The sequence below is a fragment of the Musca domestica genome, unplaced genomic scaffold (assembly GCF_030504385.1).
Source record: "Musca domestica strain aabys unplaced genomic scaffold, Musca_domestica.polishedcontigs.V.1.1 21, whole genome shotgun sequence".
Classification (NCBI taxonomy): domain Eukaryota; kingdom Metazoa; phylum Arthropoda; class Insecta; order Diptera; family Muscidae; genus Musca; species Musca domestica.
This window is the reverse complement of record NW_026712258.1, coordinates 9201262-9228441: the sequence shown is the minus strand read 5'-3', so window position 1 is coordinate 9228441 and position 27180 is coordinate 9201262. Positions and strand designations below refer to the sequence as shown.

Genomic DNA, 27180 nt, shown 5'->3' with positions numbered 1-27180 from the left:
TAGACCAAAAATAAGGCGTGGTTAGTTCCTCAGCAGACAAATAAATTCGCAGGGTTGGATGGGAAGTCAACAGTATCGCGTGTAATAATTTTCAAACCAATATCTTCAGTAGTTTGGCACATATAAGGATTTTAGATAAATCGAAATAGCGGCCGTAAAAGTAGGCGTGTAGGCGTATTTTTTTCTTTAAAAACCTAACTCGGGGTATGACGAATGTTTGTACAAAAAATTATGCAAATCGGTCCAGCCGTTCTCAACTGATTCCATTACCAACGAACAACAATTAATTTTTATATATAGAGAAGATGACATGGTATGACTTTACCTTCTTAATTCTAACATAACATTCAAAACTATGTACCTCATTTAATAGCCCTTCAGAATGTTATATGGTGTTTGCAGTACAAAGCCTGATACAATAAAAAGGTAAGCAAGAGCTACCAGCTGATTACAATTCTTTTTCTAAGTGTGCCCGATTTCTGCCAATTTTGCGTATGCATTTATTGTTTTGAAAAAATAGAAACAAAATATTTTCAAAATCGATGATTCGAAGACGCGTACATTGCGGGACGCGCATTGTAGCTAGTCGCCAGTTTTGCCATGTAATTGAAAGATCGAAAAATTTGATCATATTTTTGAAAGAAAATCCAGGCATTTCAGTCATTTTTCGCGCTGTTTAATTGATTTTAAAAATGAGGAAAAATATTGAATAGATGAAAACAACTTGTTTGCATGCAAATTTGACAGGAAGCGGGCATAGCCTCAGGGCTGAATTTCTGTAGTTTTTCGAAGCTGTTCTACCTTCTTATTGTACCATGGTACAAAGTACTACGTACCCCATAAATATTATGTTTAGTGTGAATAAAATTGTACGTTGTTACAAAATATATTCTTATTATTTCAGTTCGAATTTGACTTTAAATTAGATTAGACGTTTTCCTCCAAAACAAAGTTAATATCCTTCATGATGATTGTCGATGAAAATCGAAATATTGGATATAATAAAGAGAAAAAAATGGAGATAACTAAAGTCAACCAAGTCAGCAATAAATAACAACAGCACAATTTATTATAATTTCTCTTCCACCCGTGAATAATCAAAAACACAACAGTTCATCAGATTTGATTCCACTGGATTTTCGAATTGATGTATTCTCATGGAATTGACTAATGAAATCCACTGGAACCGTGCTTCTAGACATTTTTAATTATGAATACTTGGAGTTCTACGGAGCACATATGTATTTCAGTAACATCAATGCAAATATGTACCCTATAAATTATCCAATTGGTTATCCACTTCAGATATTAGTAGCGAAATATTTAAGACTTTACCAATATAAAACATGACTATATTTTATTTTATAGGTATTATTTCTTAAGCTTACACCAAACTTAATAATATAGATAATCTAAAATTATTAAAGGGTTTCAGTAGACTTATTTCTGTACATATAAATAGTCTTGAGTGCTGAATGTAGTATGTTGTCGCTTCGCTGCACGAAGCTTCCTAGCTGAGTCCATACTAGAAGAAGGACCGTGCACAAAAACAGCAATTTGACTGTACAATCCAAGAAGTACAATATCCTCAATATTGACCGGGCGCGCGGTATTGTTGTGTCACTTTCGCCAAGCATGTATTTCCTTATGCCCAGTATATAGTTATGGAGGTATTGTTCGAAATCCAACTGATTTGTGTCCATGTTGAACATAATTGAATCTGTTCTATTAAGACCTGAATGAAGTGCTTCGAACTTATGTGTTTCGAATACCCACTCTTTGGTGGTGTAATACTGCACCAACTTAATGCCGACGGACACCTTGTTCTGGACCTTTACTAGACTGCAACGAAATAAAGAGACAATCGTTTGTTAAAAATCTCAATCTCTAATGTATTGTTGGTATGCACGAAACAGATTTATACTTACAATGGTTTACGCCGGAACAATATTAAAAGAAAGTCCAAAAAATATGCTGGCAGGTAGTGAAAGAAAATCACGCAGAACTTAAAGTAAGCGTAACTTTTCGTTATGTCGCCGTTCGGATACCAAAGTGAGAAGCTTAGTGGCGTTTTATAAAATAAACGTTTTCCCGTCTCGATGCATTCTCCCCAGGTCTGCAACGATTTAGTTGATGTCGACATGTTGATGAATTCAACAGCAGGAGACTTGGGATTTTCAGCTCTTTGCACTGCGGCCACAATCATTCCATTTATTGCCGTGTCAACCGGTATGATTGTTGACGAATTATCAGGGTTGCAGTACATGGTTCTAATGACACCACGCGCTCCTCCAATCATTAGTCCGGTCGGTCCGTTTATGCTTTCAATCCAACCGGGAAGTGGTTCTTTCCATGCAGCAGTGACTATAAGAAGAAAATGTTATATACGCAAGAATATATGATCGGCAATATATTCCTAAAAAATAGTTGATTTTCCTATCACATGAATCAAAATTTCCCCTAGGGAATCTTAAATACATTAAAAAATTCCACGATTATATCCCACAAGGCCTAATAACACTTCCCGATTTTAAGTATACGTTTGAAGTAACGTAGTTCATGTGGAAAAAATCCAACTTGTCCGCAACTAAAGTCTTTGAAATAACTACTAATTTCCAAAGCTCGATTCTTGAAAGCCTTCTACACCTGATAAGCCGTCCAAACAGTACAATCAAAGTGTAGTGATAATTTTATGATATGACAAGTTTGGACAAATCGGATATCATATCAAATAACCGACATCGTGACTTAAGGAATGCTTTGTCCCATGGTAGAACAATATAGGTAGACGCGTCGACACAGCTGCTGGGACAATGAACTGTCAAACCAATTTTGGAATTGAAAATGTTGAATGAAAAATTGTTTAAACATGTAAAAATTGTTGAAAACGCGAATTATAATAGACTGAATGACGTAGTATAAGAAAACATATAAAAATTTACTTATATTTGAAAAAACATTTAAATTTTTTTACATATCAATACCCCAAGCGTTGATGCATCTACCTGTATTCTTCTGCCATGCTTTGTCCGTAGCAAATGAAAACATTAAATAAATGATCGTAAAACGGCGTATCTAAGATGCATACGCATATTTACTTCATACTTTCGTAAATCGAGATGGCTTTAAATGTTTTATGTACACAGGGCCTAACAACAATTGAACTTCGTATTATACATGGTACAATAAAAAAGTAGGGGTAAAGCTATTACTTTTCTAAGTGTACTTTTCTAAGTCTTTTCTAAGTGTTCCCGACTTCTAACAATTTTTTGTATTCATTTATTGTTTTGAAAAATAAGAATAAAATATTTTCAAAATCAATGATTGGATATAACATACATTGTAGGGCACGAATTAAAGATGTTAACCAGTTTTGCATGGAATTGATATATTTGAACTGTTTGAGACCTATTTTGAATGCATTTCCAAGCAATTCATTTATTTTTGCGCTATTTAACTCGTTTTAGAAATGAGAAATAATATCAAGTGAATGAAAACAACTTGTTGCATATAATATTGAATTATTCTGACAGGAGCGGGCATAGCCTCAGGGCTGTATTTCTGTAGTTTTCCGAAGCTGTTCTCCCTCCTAGTTGTACCATGGCATTATAAGGGGTTTCTTACCACATTTAAACACTACCTTACTTTAAATTTACTTACCAATTGATGGTCGTGTTATGACTATTGGCAATTTGGATCCATATCGGTTAATTAAATCTTCAGACAAAGCTTTGCTAAACGCATACGTATTTGGCAAGCCATTCAAGAGACTATAAATAGAGTAATTATATCGAAGAACGTGATCTAATTAACTTTTCAATAATGCGAACTTACTCTGGCGTAACCTTGGCTAATTCGTCATCATCCATTGTTTTGACCATATTAATTATTTCATAGGGATTTCGATGGGCTTGATAGGCACGTTCCTCGACAACTTGTTCGTTACACTGAAATTAATTATGTTCAAATGAAAAAAATATATAATTTCAAAAATGAAAATTAATATTACATAAATAACTATCTTTTTGCATCCCGTTTTTAAATGTTGTTAAATCAATTAACATATTTAATAAAGACTACATGTTATGTCAATAGGAAATGTTTAGTCAAAATGTTCCCATCCCAATAGGAAACTATTGATTAAATATTTGGCACAATTCCTTAACATTGTATTCGGAACGGACAAGTAATGTGGCTGCCAAACCAAATGCATACAACAAAGGCCAGATGAATAATTTCACACGAACGGTGAATTAAGGCCCTACAGCCCACTGAGTTTAATTGATCCAGTGCATGGTAGAAGAATACAGGTAAATGATATGTCAAAAATTTTTAAATGTTATTTCAAATATAAGAAGATTTTTATATGTTTTTTCTACGAAGTCATTCGGAAGTTGTTATAATTCGCGTTTTTTTTAGCAATTTTTACAAATTTAAATAATTTTTCATTCAACATTTTCAATTCCAAAATTGGTTTGACAGTTCATTGTCCCAGCGGCTGTGTCGATGAGTCTACCTATATTCTTCTACCATCATCCAGTGGGTTAACCTTGTGTGTTTGGATACAGAATGTAAATGCCGCTAAGTTGATGTTTGTTTATGTATACTACACAACCATGGTATAAGAATATAGGTAGATGCATCAACGCTTAGGAATATTGATATGTCAAAGTTTTTTAAACGTTGTTTTCAAAATAAAAGTAAATTGAACAGTGTTTGGCTTGCTTGTTTGGGATACCATAGTATTTTGTTGTTGCAAAATCGTCAGTTTTGTTGTAACAGACAAAACAAACTTACATGGTTATGTTACTTCGTTCAGGTTGAACGAAAGCGTAACAAGTGGAGAAAGATGTAAATGTTTATAAGTGCGGTTGTAAGATTTAGAAGATTTTCCAAAAGTATTTTAGTTTTATGTAATTCTTTTGTTCCTCTTCTATTGAGCTTACGATCTCGTCACTTGGGTAAAAAATGTTTTTTGTCATAGAAGTTATTTTTTAAAATAACTTCTGGGGAGAATATCCCAGACAAGAAACTAGGGAACTGATGAGGATTGGTGGCTCTTTCCGAAACCTAGGTATTCCCTGCCTTACCCCCTGGTAAACATTACCATCGTTCTCCACTCATTAACAAACGTTGTTTTTATAAAAACAAAAATTATTGGGATTTTGCCTGACGATTTTGCAACAACAAAATAAAAGTAAATTTTTATATACAACGCAGATCAAAAGTTGTAATATACATTTCTTTTAATTTTTACAAAATTTTAATAACTTTACATTCAAAAATTTCAATTCCAAAATTAGTTTGACAGTTCATTGTCCCAGCTACACACCCAAAAGATAATGGAAAACAGCCAACTATAATTGTTCGTATGCAAAATGTAAACAACGTCATTGCGGAAATATTTGCGATTATGTAGCATGGTAGAAGAATATAGGTAGACGCTTCGACACAGGTGCTGGGACAATGAACTGTCAAACCAATTTTGGAATCGACATTTTTGTAAAAATTGTTAAAAAAATGTATATTATTACAACCTCCGATTAGCGTCGTGTAGGAAAACATATACAAATATACTTATTTTTGAAGAAATATTTAAAAAATGTTGACATATCAATGTTACCAAGCGTTGCTGCATCTACCTGTATTTTTCTACCATGCTATGTAGTGTGCCACAGTACCTAAGTAAAAGCCCAGCGATGCTTTCCATTAGTATGTAGATTCAGCATCGGAATTAAAGTAAATCCTGTCATGGGAGGAGCCTAATGCCAGGTCGAATTTAGTGACTGATTGAGAGGAAATTTAACACAAATCATTTGTTTGGTTCAAGGACGAATTCATGATAATCGGTTCAAATTTGTATATTTTTGGTCCGTAAATACAACACAATAATTATATCTGGTATGATCTATTACACATAAAATCCCAAATATACGTTTATTTGTTACGTGTAAACTCTACTAAATATGCATAATGGTATAATGTATCCTATAAGTGGGCCGACCAAATTTGACCTTTCCTTACTGGTTTTGTATGGTAAATCTATGAACAAATGAATAAAACAGACAAAGCAATAAAACCTGAGTTCGAATAAACATTTGAATATAAACGCTCTATTACGCTATGTTTACGTTAGAACTTTTTGCAGGGTTAACATACTTCAAGAGGATTTATTTGAAGTTTAAGTAATGGATATGACAAGGTAGATGTACTAGGTAATCGCATCAGCCCAGCTGACGGCACCTTTAAATGTCAAAACAAATTTTTGTAATGAAGAATTCGCCTTAAATGAATGCAACAACAAATTTGTTTATGTTGTTTTCCCTAAAAGTACCTTTTTATAATGTTTCAAATAATTTAAGAGCAAGTTAAGAGTGAAACCAGTAAAAAATTAAAAGAAAATGAAGGAAGGAGGTTAAAATGGAGTGCAACTCTAAGAATTAAGTTAACCTCGTGTAAAAGTTGTGCGAACGTGTTCTTTCGATATCATGGAACAGGCAGTTATTTGTTTTACCCATGGTAGAAAAATATAGGTAGACGCGTCGAAACAGCTGCTGGGACAATGAACTGTCAAACCAATTTTGGAATTGAAAATGTTGAATGAAAAATTATTTAAATTTGTAAAAATTATTGAAAAAACGCGAATTATAATAGCCTCCGAATGACGTAGTATAAGAAAACATATCAAAATCTGCTTATATTTGAAACAACAATTAAATTTTTTTTGACATATCAATGCTGCCAAGCGTTGATGCAACTACCTGTATTCTTCTGCCATGGTTTTACCATAAAAACGACGTTCGTTTACGACGAGAGGCACACAAAATAAAATGTAAACAAACACCTCGTTTCTGATTGGTTGAAACAAATTTGCCGCAACCTTTAAATGTCATGGCGAATTTATGTTTTCGCCTTAGATGCCAATTTTGACATGTGAGGGGACCACAAAAGTTGCTTTGTTGTAGCAATTCGCCGATGCGGTTACCTGTTAGATCTACCTTGGGATATGACTATTTTAATCCAAAGCCAGTGGGTTAACCCATTTATATGCAAACGTCTTCTCATGCTGTTATTTTAGTAAAAACACTAAAATATGTTTTACAAATTTTTTGCATTTAAGTACGAATAATGCGATAATCCATTTTAAAATAATACTATCGATATTGCCATGGATTGTTTGCCACCTCTGCTGAATTACATGCTTCATGCTAGGAACACAATTGAAGCGAACGACGAATTTCGCCCTACGCGGCGACAAAATGAGCCGCGAAAATTCGTCGTACGGAACACAATACCGACGAAATTATAAAACAGCTGATGAAGTTGTTTACTTTTTGCTCATTTGTTGACTACAATGAATTATACAAGAACACATAATTCTTTACGTTCTCTATTATAATTTCACTTATGTCCATCTTCTCTATTATAAATTCACTGATATCCATCTTCACTCAGGCGCAAGTACACAAATAAATAAACAAATTAATTATGTTTTTTTTTTATACGAGTAACAGATAGTAGAGTGACCATAACAAATTTTAAAGTAAAAAGTAACTTTATTTACTAAAACACATAAAATTCGTACAAGTATGGCCACCTTGTACTATTTTGTTCGCCGGTCGCCGGCGTATGAAATAGAAATAAAGCTAATTGAGTTCGCGGCGACCGACGAAATTTTCGCCGGTGCCGTGATTGTGTGCACTTCCATATACACATATGTGTTTTATTTTTGACGACGAACATACGCCGCGAAAAAATTCGTCGTTCGCTCCAATTGTGTTCCTAGCATCACTTATATAAAGTATATAGGAAGATCACTAATGTGTTGAGGAAGTTTCCCTCGGTTGGTTGAACTGCACAGAATTCTTTAAAGGTGAGAATATATAGAACGCTTTTTTTGATTGGCTTAAGTCATCGGCTGGCTTCTTCGGAAAATAGCAAATTCGAACTAAGTATAACTAAAACATGTTTGTTCCTCTACCAAAGAGCCAGCCGATGACTTAAGCCAGTCAAAAAGGCGTTGTATATAATCTCACCTTTAAAGGTTTGCAAAGCTTATAGGGAATTTATAAGCAAAAGCATTGTTTATCTATTACAAGTAGCAGCAAATCCCAGCCGATTTGACTCTATAATAATACTAGTGTGAAATTCGATATGACATTTTGTGATTTAATTCCATTCCTTGATATACAATAACAAATTATGATACCAAATTTCACTGCATGGAGATGTCAACATACTTTTTGCCTAATAATAGAAAAATTCACTGCTATCCTCAACAAAACGCCATCGGCGATAGTGCGGAAATATATTATGAATTCATAGATGAAACATTATAAATATTTACCTGACAAAATGTTGTTGAAACATGAACGAAAACTTTGAGATTTTCCATCGCTGATGCAAGCTCTAGAACTTTTTGTGTGCCCATTACATTCATCTGAACCATCGGACGTAGAGGTTGATCAAACCGCACATTGGCCGCACAATGGAAGACAACATCGATAGTTTGAATTAAAACATTTCTATCGTCGGGTTTAATACCAAGATTGTCTTCCAAGACGTCGCCTCCAATGAGGTGTATCTTTTTGCCAATTTCAGGATTGAGTTCCAAGCAATTGTTAAAAATCTGCAATAAAAAAATATTTGATTTATGTTAGAAACTATTTATTTTTCTGTTTACAAAATATGCTTCAAAATGTCCGAAATTTGAGTTCACCGTTACATGGTGATATGCCAGAAGATTTAAAAACACAAATATATGTGCCAAACACTCTTCTCCGCATTATGAAGCCGACACACAAATGGTCAGTTCCAGAACAGCAAGAATACGATAACTGATTTTTCCTTTATGAGATCGGAAAAACATGCAAAACTAGTAGATTATTGCAGGTTCTGGAACAGACCAACGATTACAACTTATTCGATAAAAAATCGATTCTATATTTCTTGTATAATATATTTTTCTTCTAATTTCACATTTTATATTGTAAGAATGTTTTTTTTTTGTCCATCCAGCATTTGAAAATCAACAAATAAGAAAAAATAAAAAAAAAAACACAAATACAATTTTAATACTCCCTACTAAGAGGTAAAAAACCTTTAAAATTAATGTATCGACATTAAATATCCTAACAAGTTCTATTTTTAATTGTACTATCAGTGTGTTACATTGGTTAGTATCCATTGTGAATGTAAGGTATCAAAAATGTGGTCAAAATCATAAACACATTGAATACCTTGATGTATCGTGGTACCTATAGGAAACGTCACCGGGGGTAAAACCCATTACGAACTATAAAGTGATTATAAAAAAATACAATTTTTGGACAAATCAGTGGAAAAATGTGACGAAAATCCTCAAAACGGCGACTATCTGGAGGTACTGTTATATGGGGGCTATACCAAAACATGGACCTATACATACAATGTTTCTCCACCGGATCTAGAAATACCAATTTTTAGATAAATCCGTGAAAGTATGTGGCGAAAATCATCAAAATACCGAATATTGGGGGGTGCCGGATATCGAGTGGTACCGTTATATGTCGACTATATCAAAACGTGGACCGATGCGTCTCGTTTTCAATACCAACAATCCTAGACACAATAAAAATTGTTCTGCCAAACTTTGAAGGTCTACGTCAAATAATGTGTGCTGCATCGTAATTTCTGCCGCATTTTTGTCCATTCCCGACGAAGCGTTTGCTTGAGGTGATCGACACTTTGGTATTTTTTAGAGCCAACCTTGCTTTCCAAAATAATCCAGACACAATAGTCCAACGGCTTTAATACACCCTCCTTCTGAAGCCACGGTCGATTAATACGAGCGGAGAGCGACCATCGACTGTTATGGCGGCTCACACCATCACCATGGCCGGCGCTTGAGTTCTGGTGGCCAACCGAAGGTGGACATTTTCAGCTGACCTCTTTGGCAAATAAACACGATCATTTTGTTTGTTTACAAACTGCTGGACAACGAATGTTTTCTCATCGGAGAAAACCACCATCACAATGGCCATGGTTCACCACTTTCGGCCAAGCAAAGCAATTCTTTAGCTCTTTAAAGTCTATTTTCTTTCTGTTGCAGTGTAAATTCTTGCACTTTTTGGAATTTCAATGGCTTTACCCCGAGCTCATTCTTCAATATTTGCCGAATGGAATATGGCGATATGTTCAGCTCACGAGCCATTTTTTGGCCACATCCAAAAATGGTTACTTTTCGAACCATTTCTTCTGATATTGCTGTTTTCTTCCGTCCACTTCCTTGACGTCGGGCTACGCTAAAAAAAAGATTTATTCATATTGAAATGCTGGGGTGCTCTAACGATAGCCACTTGTGGTTTTCCAGCCAAATATAAAGGAGTCACACTATCACGCCTGAATTTCATCACGAATAACTTTTTTCTGAAAAATTCTCACGATAAGCATTTTGGTACGTTTTTAAACTATATAATGAGCTGTTACTGGAATAATTTTAACTGCTGTCGGACGAGCGGCTTAGAAATGACAGCAGTCTGAAGTTAGTTGCAGTTTTTTCATCAAAAGAATTTTAGTTTAGTTTAATTCTTTGGTGCCATTTCTATTGAGCTTACGTTCTCGTCACCTGGGTAAAACATGTTATTTGTGATAGGAGTTATTTTTGAAATAACTCCTGTGGATAATATCCCAGACAAAAAACAAGGGAACTGATAAGGATTGGTGGCTTTTTCCAAAACCTAGGTATTCCCTGACTTACCCCCCTGGAAAACATTACCATCTTTCTCCACCAATAAACAAACGTTGTTTTTATAAAAGCAACAATAATGGAATTAAGCCTGACTATTTTGCAACAACAAAATGCTACGGCATCCCGAACAAACGTGCCAACACTGTTCTGAAAGCATTTTCGTATAAAAGTATCTGAATTCAAAAGTGTTCCACTTCAAACTACATATACCAGCAAGACTGTTTGGATAATGCCATGGTACAATGAATTCAAGGTAGGGCAGAACTACCATATGCTTGGATAATGCCATTAAACTTTTCAAAAAACTATAAAGTGGGTGACGCCGTTGTATGGGAGACATACCAAAACGGGGACCTCCATAGACAATTTTATACTTCAAGGATTGTCATCTACCAAATCTTCTTAAATACCAAATTTGAAACAATTTCGTGGGTAAATGCGACTATGATTATCAAAATACCGAGTATCGTTATATGTGCGCTATAGAAAAACGTGAACCTAAATTTTCAATGTTCTTCCGCCGTAGCTAAAACCCATTACGAACTACAAATACAATTGTTGGACAAATCCGTGGAAAAATGTGGCAAAAATCATCAAAACAACGAATATCTGGAGCTACCATTGTATGGGGGCTTTACCAAAACTTGGACCTATACATACAATGTTTCGCCACCGGAGCTAGAACCCATTATCCTACAAATACAAATTTTTAGATAAATCCGTGAAAAAATGTGGAGGAAATCATCAAAAATCCGAATATTGGGAGGTACCGTTATATGGGGGATATACAAAAACGTGGACCTATATATACAATGTTTCTCCGCCAGAGCTTGAACCCGTTATGACAAATAAATACCAATTTTTAGCCAAACCCGTGAAAAAATTTGGCGAAAATCATCAAAATACCGGATGTCGGATGGTACCGTTATTTGGCGGCTATACCAAAACGTGGACCGATATATCCCATTTTCAATACCAACCATCCATTGTTCTGCCAAACTTTGAAGGTCTACGTCAAATAATGTGCGTTGCATCGTAATTTCAACAGATGACAGACGGACAGAAAAGTATTATTGTCATCTTGGCACAATTACAGAAAATAGAACACAGCTACCCGAAACGGACGCAAAAATTAAAAAAAAATAGTATTGAAGACGATACGTTAAAATAATAATCTATAATAATAATTAATAATCTGATTCATCATTCAGCCAGTCCTTTTCACTACTGGAATCATCCAAAAGTGCTCCATATTTTCCCTTTTTTTTTTCCTTTAGTTTTTCAGTTGATCATTTCTTTATTTTTGTTATGACGCGGGATCATTGAAATGTATCAATACATTTTTCAACCTTGTTAGCCCTGCCAATTAAATGTCAAATTCACAATTTGCACATTTCTGCTCGGCCAAATTCATGTAGCTAAAACAAGCAGAAATGTGCACCACTCAGCGCCATTTTTTTCTCGAGAGAGCTGCAAGTTTTGCTAGTTTTTGCAGTACGGGAACGCGTTGTAGCAGAATTAGTACTAATTTGTAGGTTCTGGAACACAACTAATGTGTATATGTGTGCATTGTTTTGAAAAAAAAATACAATAATTTGAAATTATTTTAAATTTGCTTGCAAAATAAATGCAAAATTTCGACGTAAATGGGTAACAAATTGTACAATTTTATGATAAAACTGTTTTGTCCTACTATGTTAGATTCCATCTCGTGGAACAAACCTGAACTTCCATTCTTGTTTCGCGGGTTTTTCCCAATATAAGAATTCTGTTAAATAAAGTAAAAATAAACAAAGACTACTATTGCATATTTAGAAGTCTATTTGACACTATAAGACTCCAGAACAGATTTGCATCTTTCTAGTTTCTTTGAAGTTGAGCAACCTTTTTTATTGAGTCATTATTGTCATTAAAATCACAGAACAAAGGCTAAACAAATAGTCAACAAAGTGTAAACAAATTTTGACATTTTATCGGTAATTGGAACCATCTATCTCATTCATTTAATTTAAAAAATAAAAAAATTGCTTTCATTTCTAAGCCACTCGTCCGTTATTCCAGTGACAGCTCATTATATTGTTTACAAGCGTTCAAAAGCATTTTGGTGAGAATTTCCAGAAAAATAGTTATTAGTGATGGAATTCAAGCGTGATAGTGTGACTCCTTTATATTTGGCTGGGAAAACCACGAGTGGCTATCGATAGAGAACCCCAGCATTTAAATATGAATAAATCTTTTGTGTCTCGTACCTTCGCTCGTTACCTTAATACTGGTAGCGTAGCCCGACGTCAAGGAAGTGGACGGAAGAAAACAGCAATATCAGCAGAAATGGTTCGAAAAGTAACCATTTTTGGCAGTGGCCAAAAAATGGCTCGTGAGCTGAACATATCGCAATATTCCATTCGGCAAATTTTAAAAAATGAGCTCGGGGTAAAGCCATTGAAATTCCAAAAAGTGCAAAAACTTACACCGCAACAGAAAGAAAAAGAGCTAAAGAGTTGCTTCGCTTGGCCGAAAGTGGTGAACTGCCGAATTTGGTTTTCTCCGATGAGAAAACATTCGTTGTCCAGCAGTTTGTAAACAAACAAAATGATCGTGTTTACTTGCCAAAGAGGTCAACTGATAATGTGCACCTTCGGTTGGCCACCAGAACTCAAGCGCTGGCCATGATGATGGTGTGGGCCGCCATAACAGCCGATGGTCGCTCTCCGCTCATATTAATCGACACTGACATCAGAATAAACGGCGAATATTATGGCGAAAATATTCTGGAGAGTGTATTAAAGCCTTGGGCACGCAAACATTTTGGACGCAGACCTGGCACCTTCCAACATGACTCAGCACCATCACACTCAGCATGCGCCACCCAGCGCACAATGGCCACTAAAATCTCCGTATACCAATCCGTTGGACTATTGCGTCTGGATTATTTTGGAAAGCAAGGTTGGCACTAAAAAATACCAAAGTGTCGATCACCTCAAGCAAGCGCTTCTCCGGGAATGGGCCAAATTCCGCAGAGCAACATTCATTCATTCGAACAAATTTAAACTTATTCTAAAATTTGATGCTATTTCCGACATTTTTTGCCTCCATTCAATAAAATTTAAAAAAAAATGTAAAAACTATGGCCTTTGACTTTGTTGCAGTTTTTCATCTCACCCTGTAACTAGACAAACAATTATTCGCAAAGATGTCACCAGATTTTAGTGCCAAATTTCTGTGCAATCAATATAAGTGCAAGTGCAGTTAAATGGCCTATGGGTTAATCACGTTCCCTTTTGCACGTTACAAACAAATGTAGAACAACGTGGTGCAGGGTATAAAAATAAGCTTTTGGATAGTCGGCATACTTTCCGATACCACCTAATGTTCAGAATTATCGAAATAGTCAAGTTTGACTGCTTGGACTTCTTAAACTTCACATTACCAAAGAGTTTTGAAGTTTATTGGCAAATGCACATTCGTCTGTGAGACAGCGTGTACTAAATCACACATAACTGTAAAAGTGCACAATCATTTGTTTATTTGAACAAATTACTCGCGCGAACAGACACACACACACTCACTATATGCCATTAAACAAAAATTCAAACTAAACTCGTCTTAATTTTAACCTTAACTCGAATTTTTTAGTTGAAATGTTTTATCTACATACCACACATTTTAAATATTGCTCTTTACGAACTTCCGGCGATAGACCTCGTTTCGAGCGAATCAGCAAATATAGACCCTTGACGTCGGGACAGCTTCTGAGTAATTTCTCAACCAGCACCTTGCCCATGAAACCTGTGGCTCCAGTTATCAGTATATTTTTGCCGGCATACCAAGTTGCTATCTGTGACTTCTCCTCACCCCATTTCTCGTCCAAAGACTGCATGGCTGGCGCGATAGGTGTGAGACCAATAATATCTGCAAATAAACTGTGAAAATGAAAAACATTTGTAAATATGTCTGTGTATACACATGTATTTTGGTAAGTACTCTTCTGGTACGGTTAAAGCATCGTCACCATCGCACGGTTGACGGTGATGCTAGGCCATGAAAAAATTAAAACGCTTTTGTAATCTTAACAGCATTATTATGATTCATTGCTAACGCTTGACCATGTCTCGCCAGGTCTTTGATGTCGGCTGTTAACACACAAATCTATAAGTTAGTCCATAAATATGTCGACCCTTACTAAATGAATACACAGCACATATCTATGTAGACATTTTCTAGCCGCAGTTCCGAATGTTTACTGGATGTAATTACCGTGAATAATTTGTTATTTGTAGAATAGATTTGGTATGGAGTCAAGTACATTGTACTTATCGAAGATGGGGTGGGGGGTCATTGCGACATACCGTGTAAGATTCGAAAACCGGTTTACAGTTCTAATGATAAGGAATTTTGTGAACGTCCCACAGAGGATTACGTTTACTCGAGACATTATTACAAAAGGCAAGAAATGGTAAATGCCCAACTATAAAACATGACCAAGGGAAAATAATTATTATGCCTCACATTCAGATGTGGTCACTTAGTGGTAGACATTTAAATCCAGAATGTATTACGAAAATTTCAAGCGAGAAGCTTATAAAAGCATTGGTCAATTGATCTATTCCTCACTTGGTGACAAAATTATTAATGCCCTTGTAGATCCAGCTAAAACTCCCATTGCTAAAAATTGGTTTCTTAACCTACTTTGGCTAGTCGTAGATACAAAGGCAAAGACGAAATAAATAGTTAAGGTGAGAATACATAAAACGCTTTTTAAGCCAGTCAAAAAAATCTTTCACGTACTCTCACCTTTTTTCTTAGGTCGCTAAAGGCAGAAAATAAATAGAAAAATAATTAAGTTTATTTTCAGAATCTAATTTTTCACTTTTTGGTTTACCGCTGGTATTGATATTCTAAACTTCTCGTTCCTTACCAAGTTGGACATATGTCACAACCGAATTGGCTGTAACCTGGTATATGGGAGGATAATAAATCCAATTGTGTAGTTCTGGAACAGACCAAATATTTTTCTTTATTTGAAACTTAGACATTTCGGTCAACTATTTATGTTTGTAAACGCTACGCTACAGAATCGGATGTACCTCTCAAAAAATTTGCTTTTGTAAGCACATATCTATTGATCGAATACAGATACAGTCTCCAATGTTTGGAATGCGTAAGGGAAATTGGAACAAAAATGAATTTGCCAAATTATATTGAAATCGGTTCAGATTTGGATATAGCCCCCATACATATTTTCGACCGATTTTATGTTTTTGATGCACCAAACACGATAAGTGTTTTCGATTTCAATGAAATTCGGCATGAGTGACTAAATTTCGGCATGAGTTACTAAAATTGTCAAATTATATTCAAATCGGTTCAGGTTTGGATATATCTTCCATATATATTTTCGGCCGATTTTACATATTTGATGCACCCAACGGGACATGTATGTCCGATTCCAAAGAAATCCGGACAGAGAGACGAAATCTGGTACAAAAAAAAAAAAAATTGCCAAATTAGATTGAAATCGGTTGAGATTTAGGTATAGCTTCAATACAAATATTTCGGCCGATTTCATGTATGCTATGCACCAAACACGATATATATGACCGATTTCAATGAAATTCAGAATGTGTTGCGGAATTTGGTTACAATAACAAATTTGACAATTGACCCACAACGCCTTTGCAATGGTATTAGGCTAACAGTAAACAAGTATTACGGGGAAGTATGTTGCTACCTCGAATTCACTAATTGCAACAGAAATGCCACTCAACGCCAACAGATTGCAGTTTCCTGCACGCTTGGCGTTTGATATGAAATTAATAAATCCGAAGTACAAACCCTCCGTGTATGAGGACTAAATTTGGCATGTTCCTGCTTTCCTCACGGTCAGTTGTTCCTGCCATGTTCACGCCTTGGTAGACCGAGCTATTTGTTTATTTACGCAATTAAGAATTACAATAATTACGTTCTTTTAATTTTTTGAATTTGTGTTATTTTTGTTTAAACCAACAAATATGCGCATTTAAAATCAAAAGGGGTAGCGAAGCGCACCGGGTTCAGCTGGAATATTATAAAAATAGTTTGTCATAAGAATTTTTCAACAATACTTGAGAATCACTTATCACTTTTCTGGAATCTGTCCTTTGTTGACAAATTAGTTTTAATTTTTTTTTGCAAAAACTGTCAGCTAAAAATTGTTTGCAAAAAAACAAAATCACGCGAATTTAGGACCCATTTCCGGACCGAATTCTTAATGTAATTATGAATCATAAATCTGGGAATTGATTATTTAATATTATTTTAATCTCATTTCAGACTGGAGGCATCAACAAAGTGGCAGGAATTCAATAGAAGTGTAGTCTTAGTGGGAGAGATACATAAAATCAAACAAGGGAGAAGAAAGCGTCAGGGTATCAAGGCATTATGAGGCAGAGACAGCTGAGATGTTCATAGATGCCTACCATAAGAAAAAATTGCATTCAGGTAATATCTATGTTCTACATTGAAAAATTTTGAAATATAGGTCCATGCATGTCACAATTACAGAAGGTAGAACAAGCTTTCCCCTAAATACAATTGTTTTTCTTTTGGTGCCCTTATTCTGTCATGGTAGAACTAAGAAGGTGAAGTCATATAAACAAATTTTTACAATTTTTTCAAATTTATACATTTGACAACATCTCATTGTCAAAATCTAGATTCAAAAATCCATTGTATGCCCACAGTCAGAGATGGGAACTGTTTTTTTGCATTGAAATTTGACAAGATAAGTTACAGAAAATGCAGAGCTGGGAATGCTAATTTACACATTTGTGTATTGTTTTGAATAAAAATACAATTATTTGAAATTATTTCAAATTTCAGTTACAAAATAAATGCATATTTTCGAAGTTAATGGGCAACAATTGTACAATTTTGTGATAAAACTGTACTATTTCAGATTCAATCTTGTGGGATAACCCCAAAATTCTATTCTTGTTTCGCCGGTTTTCCTTAATATAAGAAAAATGAAAAGATAAACAAAACCAACTGTCTATTTGACACTACAAAACTCCAGCACAGAGATGCAATTATGTAGTTACTTTGAAGTTGAGCAACCTTTCTTATTGAGCCATGGGCCCATGCATGGTAAAATAGAATCAAGGTAGGGCTATGATACCATATGATTTTAATTTTCTTGGCTGTCAACTTTTTTAATATGTCAAAATGTTTGTTTGTGTGTATTCTTTTTAATAATAAACAAATTGTTTGGAATATATTCAAATTCCGGGTGGTTTTAAAATGCTTATGTTAATTAATTTTTCAAGAATACAGGTAGTCACATCGCAATGAACTGTCAAACCGATTTTGGAATTGAAAATGTTGAATGAAAAATTATTTAAATCTGTAAAACTTGTTGTCATATAAGAAAAAATATAAAAAAACTACTTATTATGACAAAACATTTAAAAAAAGAAATATCAATGTTCGGAAGCGTTGATGCATCTACCTGTATTCTTCTACCATGGAACCATGTTTTGATAAAAGCCTAAAGGTGAGAACACATAAAGCGCTATTTTGACTAACTTAAGCTTCTCCGCAAAAGAACAAAAGAGCATAGGCCAAAATCGAGCTGAGTCAACCTGAAACTACTTTGTTCCTCTACGAAGAAGTCAGCCGATGACTTAAGCCAGTCAAAAAAGCTTTTTATGTACTTTCACCTCAATACATTTTCTCATCGAATTAAAAAAAAAAAACTTTTATAAAGTATTAATTTTTTATGTGAGGGGTCTTGGACTCCATCCTTGGTCTTTGAAGAACATTTGGAGGTGGTACAAATAAAATGTCCAATTTAATATACCGTCCTTTCTATGAAGGTATAAAGATAATATAGCTGCCTACCAACAGAAAAAATATAAACTTCACTTCATATGGTTTACCAAAAACGTTTACAAAAAAACATCAACAGTTCTACGCATGGTAGTAAGTAGGGATACTTTTCTGCTATTTTTTTGATTATTTCTGTGTGTCACTAGTTCTATCAAAATGGAAAATGAGAATTTGTATTTTCATAAACGTTACATGAAATTAGAGAGAAATATAAGTGTATGGGACATGGTAGAATTACAAGGTAACCCTTTCAGGCCAGCTGGTATCAATTTGATATGTCAAAAAATTGTTGTAATTTGAATTCGCCTTCATTTACACATAAGAAAATTGTTGCATGATTTCAAACTTTAACAATGCTATTGATAGAAAATCGAGATTTTACGTTTTTATAGAGTATGAGGGAAAAAGTGTATATTCAACAAATGTTAGGCATAGGTAATATGGAGATCTGAAATTCGTGGATATTTGAAATAAGTGAAACAGGGAATTAATTTCATATAGGAAATAAACCGATACATGGAATTTCATCATCTTATTTGTACGGATTTACAACTATGTTATACACTACAGGGCTTCATCAGTGAAAGGTAAATGATTCCAAAGCATATTGGATTGGTTTGGGGAACAAAACATTGGCAATTTTTGGGGTGTGATTAAATATTGAGATTTTTTTATTTCAAATTGCTCGAATGTATTAAAGTTATCTATACATTAAAGACTTCCTGTCTGCTATACATTTCATAGCTAAGCAAATAATATGCGTGGACTCACAGTAGACTCAGCCCCCTGTATCTTCTGCAATCGTTGATCCAAATCTTAAGTAAGCCTGAGGAGTAAATATACCCTAAAGTACCTTTTAGGTAGCATGTCACTACACCGAGAAAGCTGATGATGTAGCAAAAGAAAAAAGGCTACACCCCAGAACCACGACAAAACCTAATTTTAAAGCATCAAAACTAATTTTCCGGATATTTTCTTGTAAAGAACATTATCGCTGTTGAATATGAAATAAACGTTGCCAACGTTACCAAGACTGCATGCTGTGTAAGGATGATGAAGAGATAACAACGATTGGACATCTATTATCGCAAATGCCCTTCGTTGGCGCGCTGGAGACTACGATCACTCCATTTCCAGTCTCTGTGATTTTCAAAAATGTTGTATTGAACGTGCTATAATCAAACCAAGGTGCAGCGGCTTCAGCATTACTTTCAATCGATGATGGAAGTTTTGAATGTTTGCTTTTGTAATAGAAAAAACAACAATTTTGGAAATTTTTAATTCAATATTTTGATTGGAAAAATAATTTGCCCCAAATTTTGTACTTCAAATCAATTCGCCCTGACTACAACTTTGACATAACAAGTTTCCAAAAAAGTTGCTTTGTTGTAATTTTCGCCTATGTTGCTACCTGGTATTTCTACCATGGTATGGGAGCTATATATACATAGGAGGAATTTTTAGGCTATATAGGGTGAAAAACTCTCCGACAGCTGTTCAAATTAATCCAGTGACAGCTCATTATATTGTTTACAAGCGTACAAAAGCATTTGGGTGAAAATTTTCCAGAAAAAAAGTCATTCGTGATGGAATTTAAGCGTGATGGTGTGATTTCTTTATATTTGGCTGGAAAACAAAAAGTGGCTATCGTTAGAGCACTCCAGCACTTAAATGTGAATAAATATTTGTGTCTCGTACCATCGCTCGTTACCGTGATACTAGTAGCGACGTAAAGGAAATGGACGGAAGAAAACAGCAATATCAGCAGAAATGGTTCGAAAAGTAACCATTTTTGGCAGTGGCCAAAAAATGGCTCGTGAGCTGAACATATTGCAATATTCCATTCCGCAAATTTTGAAAAATGAGCTCGGGGTAAAGCTATTGAAATTCCAAAAAGTGCAAGAACTTACACAGCAACAGAAAGAAAATAGACTCAAAAGATCTAAAGAGTTGCTTCGCTTGGCCGAAAGTGTGAACTGCCGAATGTGATTTTTTCCGATGAGAAAACATTCGTAGTCCAGCAGTTTGTAAACAAACAAAATTATCGTGTTTACTTGCCAAGGAGGTCAGCTGAAAATGTGCACCTTCACTTGGCCACCAGAGCTCAAGCGCTGGCCATGGCGATGGTGTGGGTCGCCATAACAGCCGATGGTCACTCTCCGCTCGAATTAATCGACCGTGGCATCAGAATAAATGCAGAATATTATCGCGAAATATTCTGGAGAGTGTATTAAAGCCTTGGAAACTGCCGAATTTGGTTTTCTCCGATGAGAAAACATTCGTTGTCCAGCAGTTTGTAAATAAACAAAATGATCGAGTTCACTGCCAAAGAAGTCAGCTGAAAATGTGCACTTTTGGTTGGCCACCAGAACTTAAGCGACGGCTATGCTGATGGTGTGGGCAGCCATAACATCCGATGGTCACTCTCCGCTCGAATTAATCGACCGTGGCATCAGAATAAATGCAGAATATTATCGCGAAATATTCTGAAGAGTGTATTAAAGCCTTGGAAACTGCCGAATTTGGTTTTCTCCGATGAGAAAACATTCGTTGTCCAGCAGTTTGTAAATAAACAAAATGATCGAGTTCACTGCCAAAGAAGTCAGCTGAAAATGTGCACTTTTGGTTGGCCACCAGAACTTAAGCGACGGCTATGCTGATGGTGTGGGCAGCCATAACATCCGATGGTCACTCTCCGCTCGAATTAATCGACCGTGGCATCAGAATAAATGCAGAATATTATCGCGAAATATTCTGAAGAGTGTATTAAAGCCTTGGAAACTGCCGAATTTGGTTTTCTCCGATGAGAAAACATTCGTTGTCCAGCAGTTTGTAAATAAACAAAATGATCGAGTTCACTGCCAAAGAAGTCAGCTGAAAATGTGCACCTTTGGTTGACCACCAGAACTTAAGCGACGACGCAGAGCAACATTCGGGCAGCGTATGAAGGCCATAATTCGTGCCAAAGGTCAAATATTGGCTGTTTGAAGAAGGTGAATATTGCTATATTGTACGATGAATTCTTAATACTCATTCTTACATTTTTATGTAACAGTCCTATAAGTATCTGCAATTATTTTTGTGTTTCTTATAAAAAGAAATTCTCCATCCCAGAGTGCTTCTCGATTAATTATATTCATTTGTTTGTTTGTGTTTTGTATAAACCTGCTAATTTTTCCCAGCTGAACTGGCACGCTGTGACTACCAGAAGCATGCTATAATAATAATATAATTTATAAACATAAGTACTTAATATTCTTCGATTCTAGTTAATGACGTAACATGCGGGAAAATAAAATTACGTATCTGTGTGTTTACTTATTTTTTACAAACAAAAAATATAACACGATATCTTTAAGTTAAATGTATGTGTATGCGAATTAAGGTAATATTTTCGAATGATCAACAACTCATGTCTGCAAATAAATATTAATGAAAATCAATAAATTATTATAAAAATTGTGTACCATTTAAAAAGAATGAAACTTATGGAATGTAAAGTGGCACTTATTATGTACAGAATGTAAATAATACTGTACTTCCCCGATTCTGTAATCGAAGTATAGCAGAATGGTTATTTCTAATAACAGGAACTGATTAGCTCGCCCAAATTACCTAATTTTAATGAACTTTTACGTTAACATTTATCCTAGAACCAATGTTTGGACCACTGTCAAATGTGAAAATATGTGTTGTTCAAAGGTTGCTTGCACCCATGGGACATATTAGAACTTTTTTCGGTAGGAGCTTGAAAATTTTCAAATAAAAAAAAATTTCAAATAAAAATCGAAAAATACCGCTCAAATGAAAACCTTTATATAAGGGCTATAAAGAGGTCCTGCCTAAGTAATTTTTTTGTCATAAGCTGTAGTAACTATTCCGAACTTCAAATACGAAATTTGAAACAATTCCGGTGAATAATGTCGCCAATATCATCAAAATACCAAATATCGGGAGGTATAGTTATATGGGTGCTATAGGAAGACGTGAATCTGCATAGAAAATTTTTCGACATAGGTTGAACTACCCATTACGAACTTCAAATACGAAATTTGAAATAATTGCGGTGGATAATGTCGCTAAAATCATGAAAATACCGAATATCTGGGGTAACGCTATATGGGTGTTATACTAAAACGTGAACCTATTTAGACAATTCTCTCCAGAGGGAAAAGTACTCAGAAGGAACTCCTTGCGTATATTTTCAGACAATTCCATTGAAAAAATTTGGCTACAATTATCAAAATACGGAATATCGGGAGGTATAAGATAAAGTGGACCTATAAAGACAATTCTCTTCCAGGGGGTAAAGTAGTCACGAACTCGTTGTTTAGAATTTCAGACAATTCCATTGAAAAATGTGGTTAAAATCATCAAAATACCGAATATCGGTGGTACCGTTATATTGGGGATAGACTGATATAGCCCATCTTCGAACATGATCTGCTTGCAGACAAAAGACAGATCGGTGCAAAATTTTAGGTTCCTATCTTTATTCGTTTTGACTCTAGCGTGATTACAACAGACGGACCGACGGGACAGGGCTGAATTTTATCTTAGAATTTTACGCTGATCAAGAATATATATACTTTGTTTGGTATACAATTATTCTTTCGATGAGTTACAAACCGAATAACAAACTTAATATAACCTCCTTACTATGTAAGATACAAAAATCAGTGTTGTATTCTTAAATATTTCGATTTTATATTGAATATAAAATAAATACTAAAGAAAATCTTGAATGTTTTTCAAAAAATTTTCCAATAAAGTGAGTTTTTTTTACGTGCCTCATCGAAATAACGGGTTTAGACCCTAGGTCTCTTTGGATCAAATCCGTTTCAGAACAATTGGAGTCGATCTAGCGATGCCCGTCCTTCCTGCACAGAAAGAGAAAGGTTAATTCGATTTTGCTCCAACTTTGCCAATCCCAATATTTGCATAAGTCCTAGGTCAGGTGCGAAAATGGACAGTATTGGTTCACTCCATAAAGTATCCCCCCACAAAAGGTCAACATTTAGAAAAATTATAAGGTTTACAAAATATGACGTATGATCCCGAATGTCTCCAAATTTCACACCTCTCAATATTTTTACTAACCCAGAGTCTAGTGTTAAGATGGAATATGTCGATCCACTCCTTCTTGTACCTCTCCCACAAGGGGTCCAAATATCCGATTCCATTCAGACTTGGCACATCTCAATATTCCATTAACTCAAGATATGTTATAAAGATGGTAGATATTGGACTATTCCTTCTGGTACCTCCCCACAAATGGTCAAAGTTTTGAAAAACTAAAACTATTATAAAATCCGAAATAAGCATCCAGTTCATTTTATATTTTAAACTTTCCATTATTTCTACTAACACAAAATCTGCTGTGAAGGTAGGATATATCGGTCCACTCCTTTTGATAGGGTCAAAATTTTCATTATCCACGAAGCTCATAAAACGACAAATTAATTTGCCTGAGAAGAGAGCCTTTAAAAGTGAATAAATCTTTTGTGTCTCGTACCATCGCTCCACATCGTTATCGTCAAGGAAGTTGACGAAAGAAAACAGCAACATCAGCAGAAATGATTCGAAAAGTAAAGAAGGGACTTGATCGAAACCCGCGTCGCAGTGGCCGAAAAATGGCTCGTGAGCTGAACATATCGCAATATTCCATACGGCAAATATTGAGAAATGTGCTCGGGGTAAAGCCATTGAATTTCCAAAAAGTTCAAGAATTTACACCGCAACGGAAAGAAAATAGACTCAAAAGAGCTAAAGAGTTGCTTCGCTTGGCCGAAAATGGTGAACCATGACCATTGTGATGGTGGTTTTCTCCGATGAGAAAACATTCGTTGTCCAGCAGTTTGTAAACAAACAAAATGATCGTGTTTATTTGCCAAAGAGGTCAGCTGAAAATGTGCACCTTCGGTTGGCAACCAGAACTCAAGCGCCGGCCATGGTGATGGTGTGAGCCGCCATAACAGCCGATGGCCGCTCTCCGCTCGTATTAATCGACCGTGGCATCAGAATAAGTGCCGAATATTATCGCGAAAATATTCTGGAGGGTGTATTAAAGCCTTGGGCACGCAAACATTTTGGCCGCAGACTTTGGACATTCCAACAGGACTCAGCACGCGCCATCCAAGAATGGTAACAAAATGAGGTTCCTCGCTTCATTTCCTCCAAAATCCACCAAAATTTACGGATACCAATCCGTTGGACTATTTTGTCTGGAGTATTTTGGAAAGCAATGTTGGCACTAAAAATACCAAAGTGTCGATCACCTCAAGGCCATAATTCGTGCCAAAGGTGACCAATTCGAACAACTCTAAACTTTTTCTAAAATTTGATGCTATCTCCGACATTTTTTGCTTGCATTCAATAAAATTTAAAAAATGTAAAAATTATGGTGTTTGACTTTATTGCAGTTTTTTATCTCACCCTGTATCTGGGCAATGCTTTATGTCTTAATTTCAAAAGCGAAATCTTCCAAAATTGTTTTAGACATAAGGGGGCTTCTAGCATATTGGTCTGCCCCGCACGACTATAACCTTTGCTTACTTGTTTTATCTGTTTTATCACTATATTTGGTATTTTTCTAATAATTTTAACATATCTCATATAAAGTGAAGGAAGTAACCAATATAGCCCAAACCTGGCTCATCGCAATTTTTATATCATATTTATTTAAATCCGATACGAAATGGTCAATATTGGCCCAACCTACTCCATAGAGGGTAAACAATTTGTATAATCATAACACAAGTCAATATATTTAAATAATCAAACATTGGCTGAGGATTTACATCTCTCGGCAAAACCGTCTGATACGTTTGTCTATAATTCTTTTCAATACCCTTGTCAGTTAATATTTCTTGTACGCATTTCATTTTTTAATTTAAAACTGTTATATTTAATTTCAATTCATCCGTTTCTGCATGGGATGTGCATGGTATCACATCGTTAATTGCCAAAAAAACACATAAACGATGGTAAATGGAAGAAAGACGCCGCCTTCCACAATGGATTTGTTTTACAACATTATTATGCCCATAAAAAACAATTCAATATAATTTTGTAGTTGCATACATACGTTTTAAACACAAAACAAACGTTTATTTAAATTTACTGTAAGAGAACAGCTTTTTATCCCACGTAAGATCGGTAGTTTTGAAAATATTTCCCAATTAGCTACTGGAAATGTGTACTTTGTTTATATTTTTGGTTTTTTTTGCACAGTTTACAAAATGTTCACACATCTCATTTTGAATCATGAATTTTGAGTGCGTTTGGTATGTCGAAATTATCACTTCTATTTAATAATTGTTTGGACAAATATTCAATTATGAAGTCACTTGTGACAAAAGATAACTATTTAACTTATTAGTATTTTTTTTACTTTTTACAAGCTATGCTGGGAATTTTGCCAACGGAACAAGACGACACGAACCACTATCCACTTGGCACGAAATCACGATATCGACTAAACTGAAAATCGACGAGTCACAAGCAGATATACTCTAAGCCAGGCAAAGAGTTCAGAATAAATTGGTACACAGTTGAAGGGTATAGATGTGGTGGTGGTAGTGATGATGCCAGGTTCGCTAGGTTCGTAGTTACGGGCGTTCCGATGCACCGGAGGTGGAAATGTTAAGAAGGTTTTTAATATATGTTAATGTTGTTGTTTGTCAGTTATTTAAAAATTTATTACACATGAAAAGAGTTATTACATACAACGTACATATATGTTTGTACGCATGTGTTTCGCTTTTCATGACAATGATTTCGGAAATAAATTAACCTTCAAATGGATAAATTTTGCACAAATTCGACTAATGTCTGCGAGTATTCTGGGTTTAAAATTGGGACAAGTAAGTTGGGCCGCGTTTTCAGCTGGTTCTCATTGGACGTGAAACCACCCTAAATATTTGGTCTTTTTTCAAGTGTTGTATCTAATTGAATGTTTTGAAGGCCTTTGTCACAGTTGTAAAATCATATCTTTGAACAAGAAACTTTAATAATATTGTTTTGTTTTTGTCGTTTTCATCATTTGAAAATTACATAAATAGCTAAAACGATATTGTCCCGTTATATTAAATAATCGTACAATTTCTTATGCAAACAATAGGTGTGTCTGGTTACCCCAAAATTTGTAACAATTGTTACAAATTGTTACTGGAAGTCGTCTGTTAACTCGAAAGTTCTGCAAAAGAGAGCGGTAGGAGAGAGAAATTTTGACAGTTCTTTCAGTGAGAGTTTGCAAATTCTTGCTGGACAAATTTCTTCCTGCAATCACTTGCAACTCTTCTTCTTCTCATTTATCGACATTCAATCAGATGTTTTCTATTGTTTGTTTATTTATTTTTGTGCTTTTAATTTGAAGATATTCTTTTGGAATGTGAAAGACTAATTGTTTTTGGAGAACAGCTTTAAAAAATGTGGAAAACGTAAATATTAATATGTAATAAGGAAACAAAAGACTATTTCCAACATTTTTATTTAAAAAACTTGTAAAATTAGTATTGCTTCCTTTGTTTTAATTCTCCTTATGGGGGACAAATTGGTTTGTTTTGACAAATCAGCTGATTAGTTGC

At 35.0% G+C, this 27180-nt stretch overlaps 1 protein-coding gene across 4 annotated transcripts; it reads right to left on the bottom strand.

The window, feature by feature from the left end:
* Positions 1–1322: 1322 nt before the first annotated feature.
* Positions 1323–26131, bottom strand: LOC101895795 (putative fatty acyl-CoA reductase CG5065). Of its 4 annotated transcripts, none has more exons than XM_005188297.4 (7): positions 25986–26131; positions 14385–14649; positions 8348–8629; positions 3835–3947; positions 3661–3770; positions 1929–2364; positions 1323–1842 (listed from the first exon to the last, which is right to left on the bottom strand). In XM_005188297.4, exons 2-7 carry the CDS (start codon positions 14604–14606, stop codon positions 1422–1424), a joined length of 1584 nt encoding a protein of 527 aa, XP_005188354.2. In that variant the 5' UTR covers positions 14607–14649; positions 25986–26131; the 3' UTR covers positions 1323–1421. The 4 variants fall into 4 exon arrangements, with proteins under 4 accessions (XP_005188354.2, XP_011294491.2, XP_011294490.2 ...); XM_011296189.3 differs by having other exon boundaries at positions 14385–14638; positions 25986–26099; XM_011296188.3 differs by lacking the exon at positions 25986–26131 and adding an exon at positions 25680–25975.
* Between the last annotated feature and the right edge of the window lie 1049 nt (positions 26132–27180).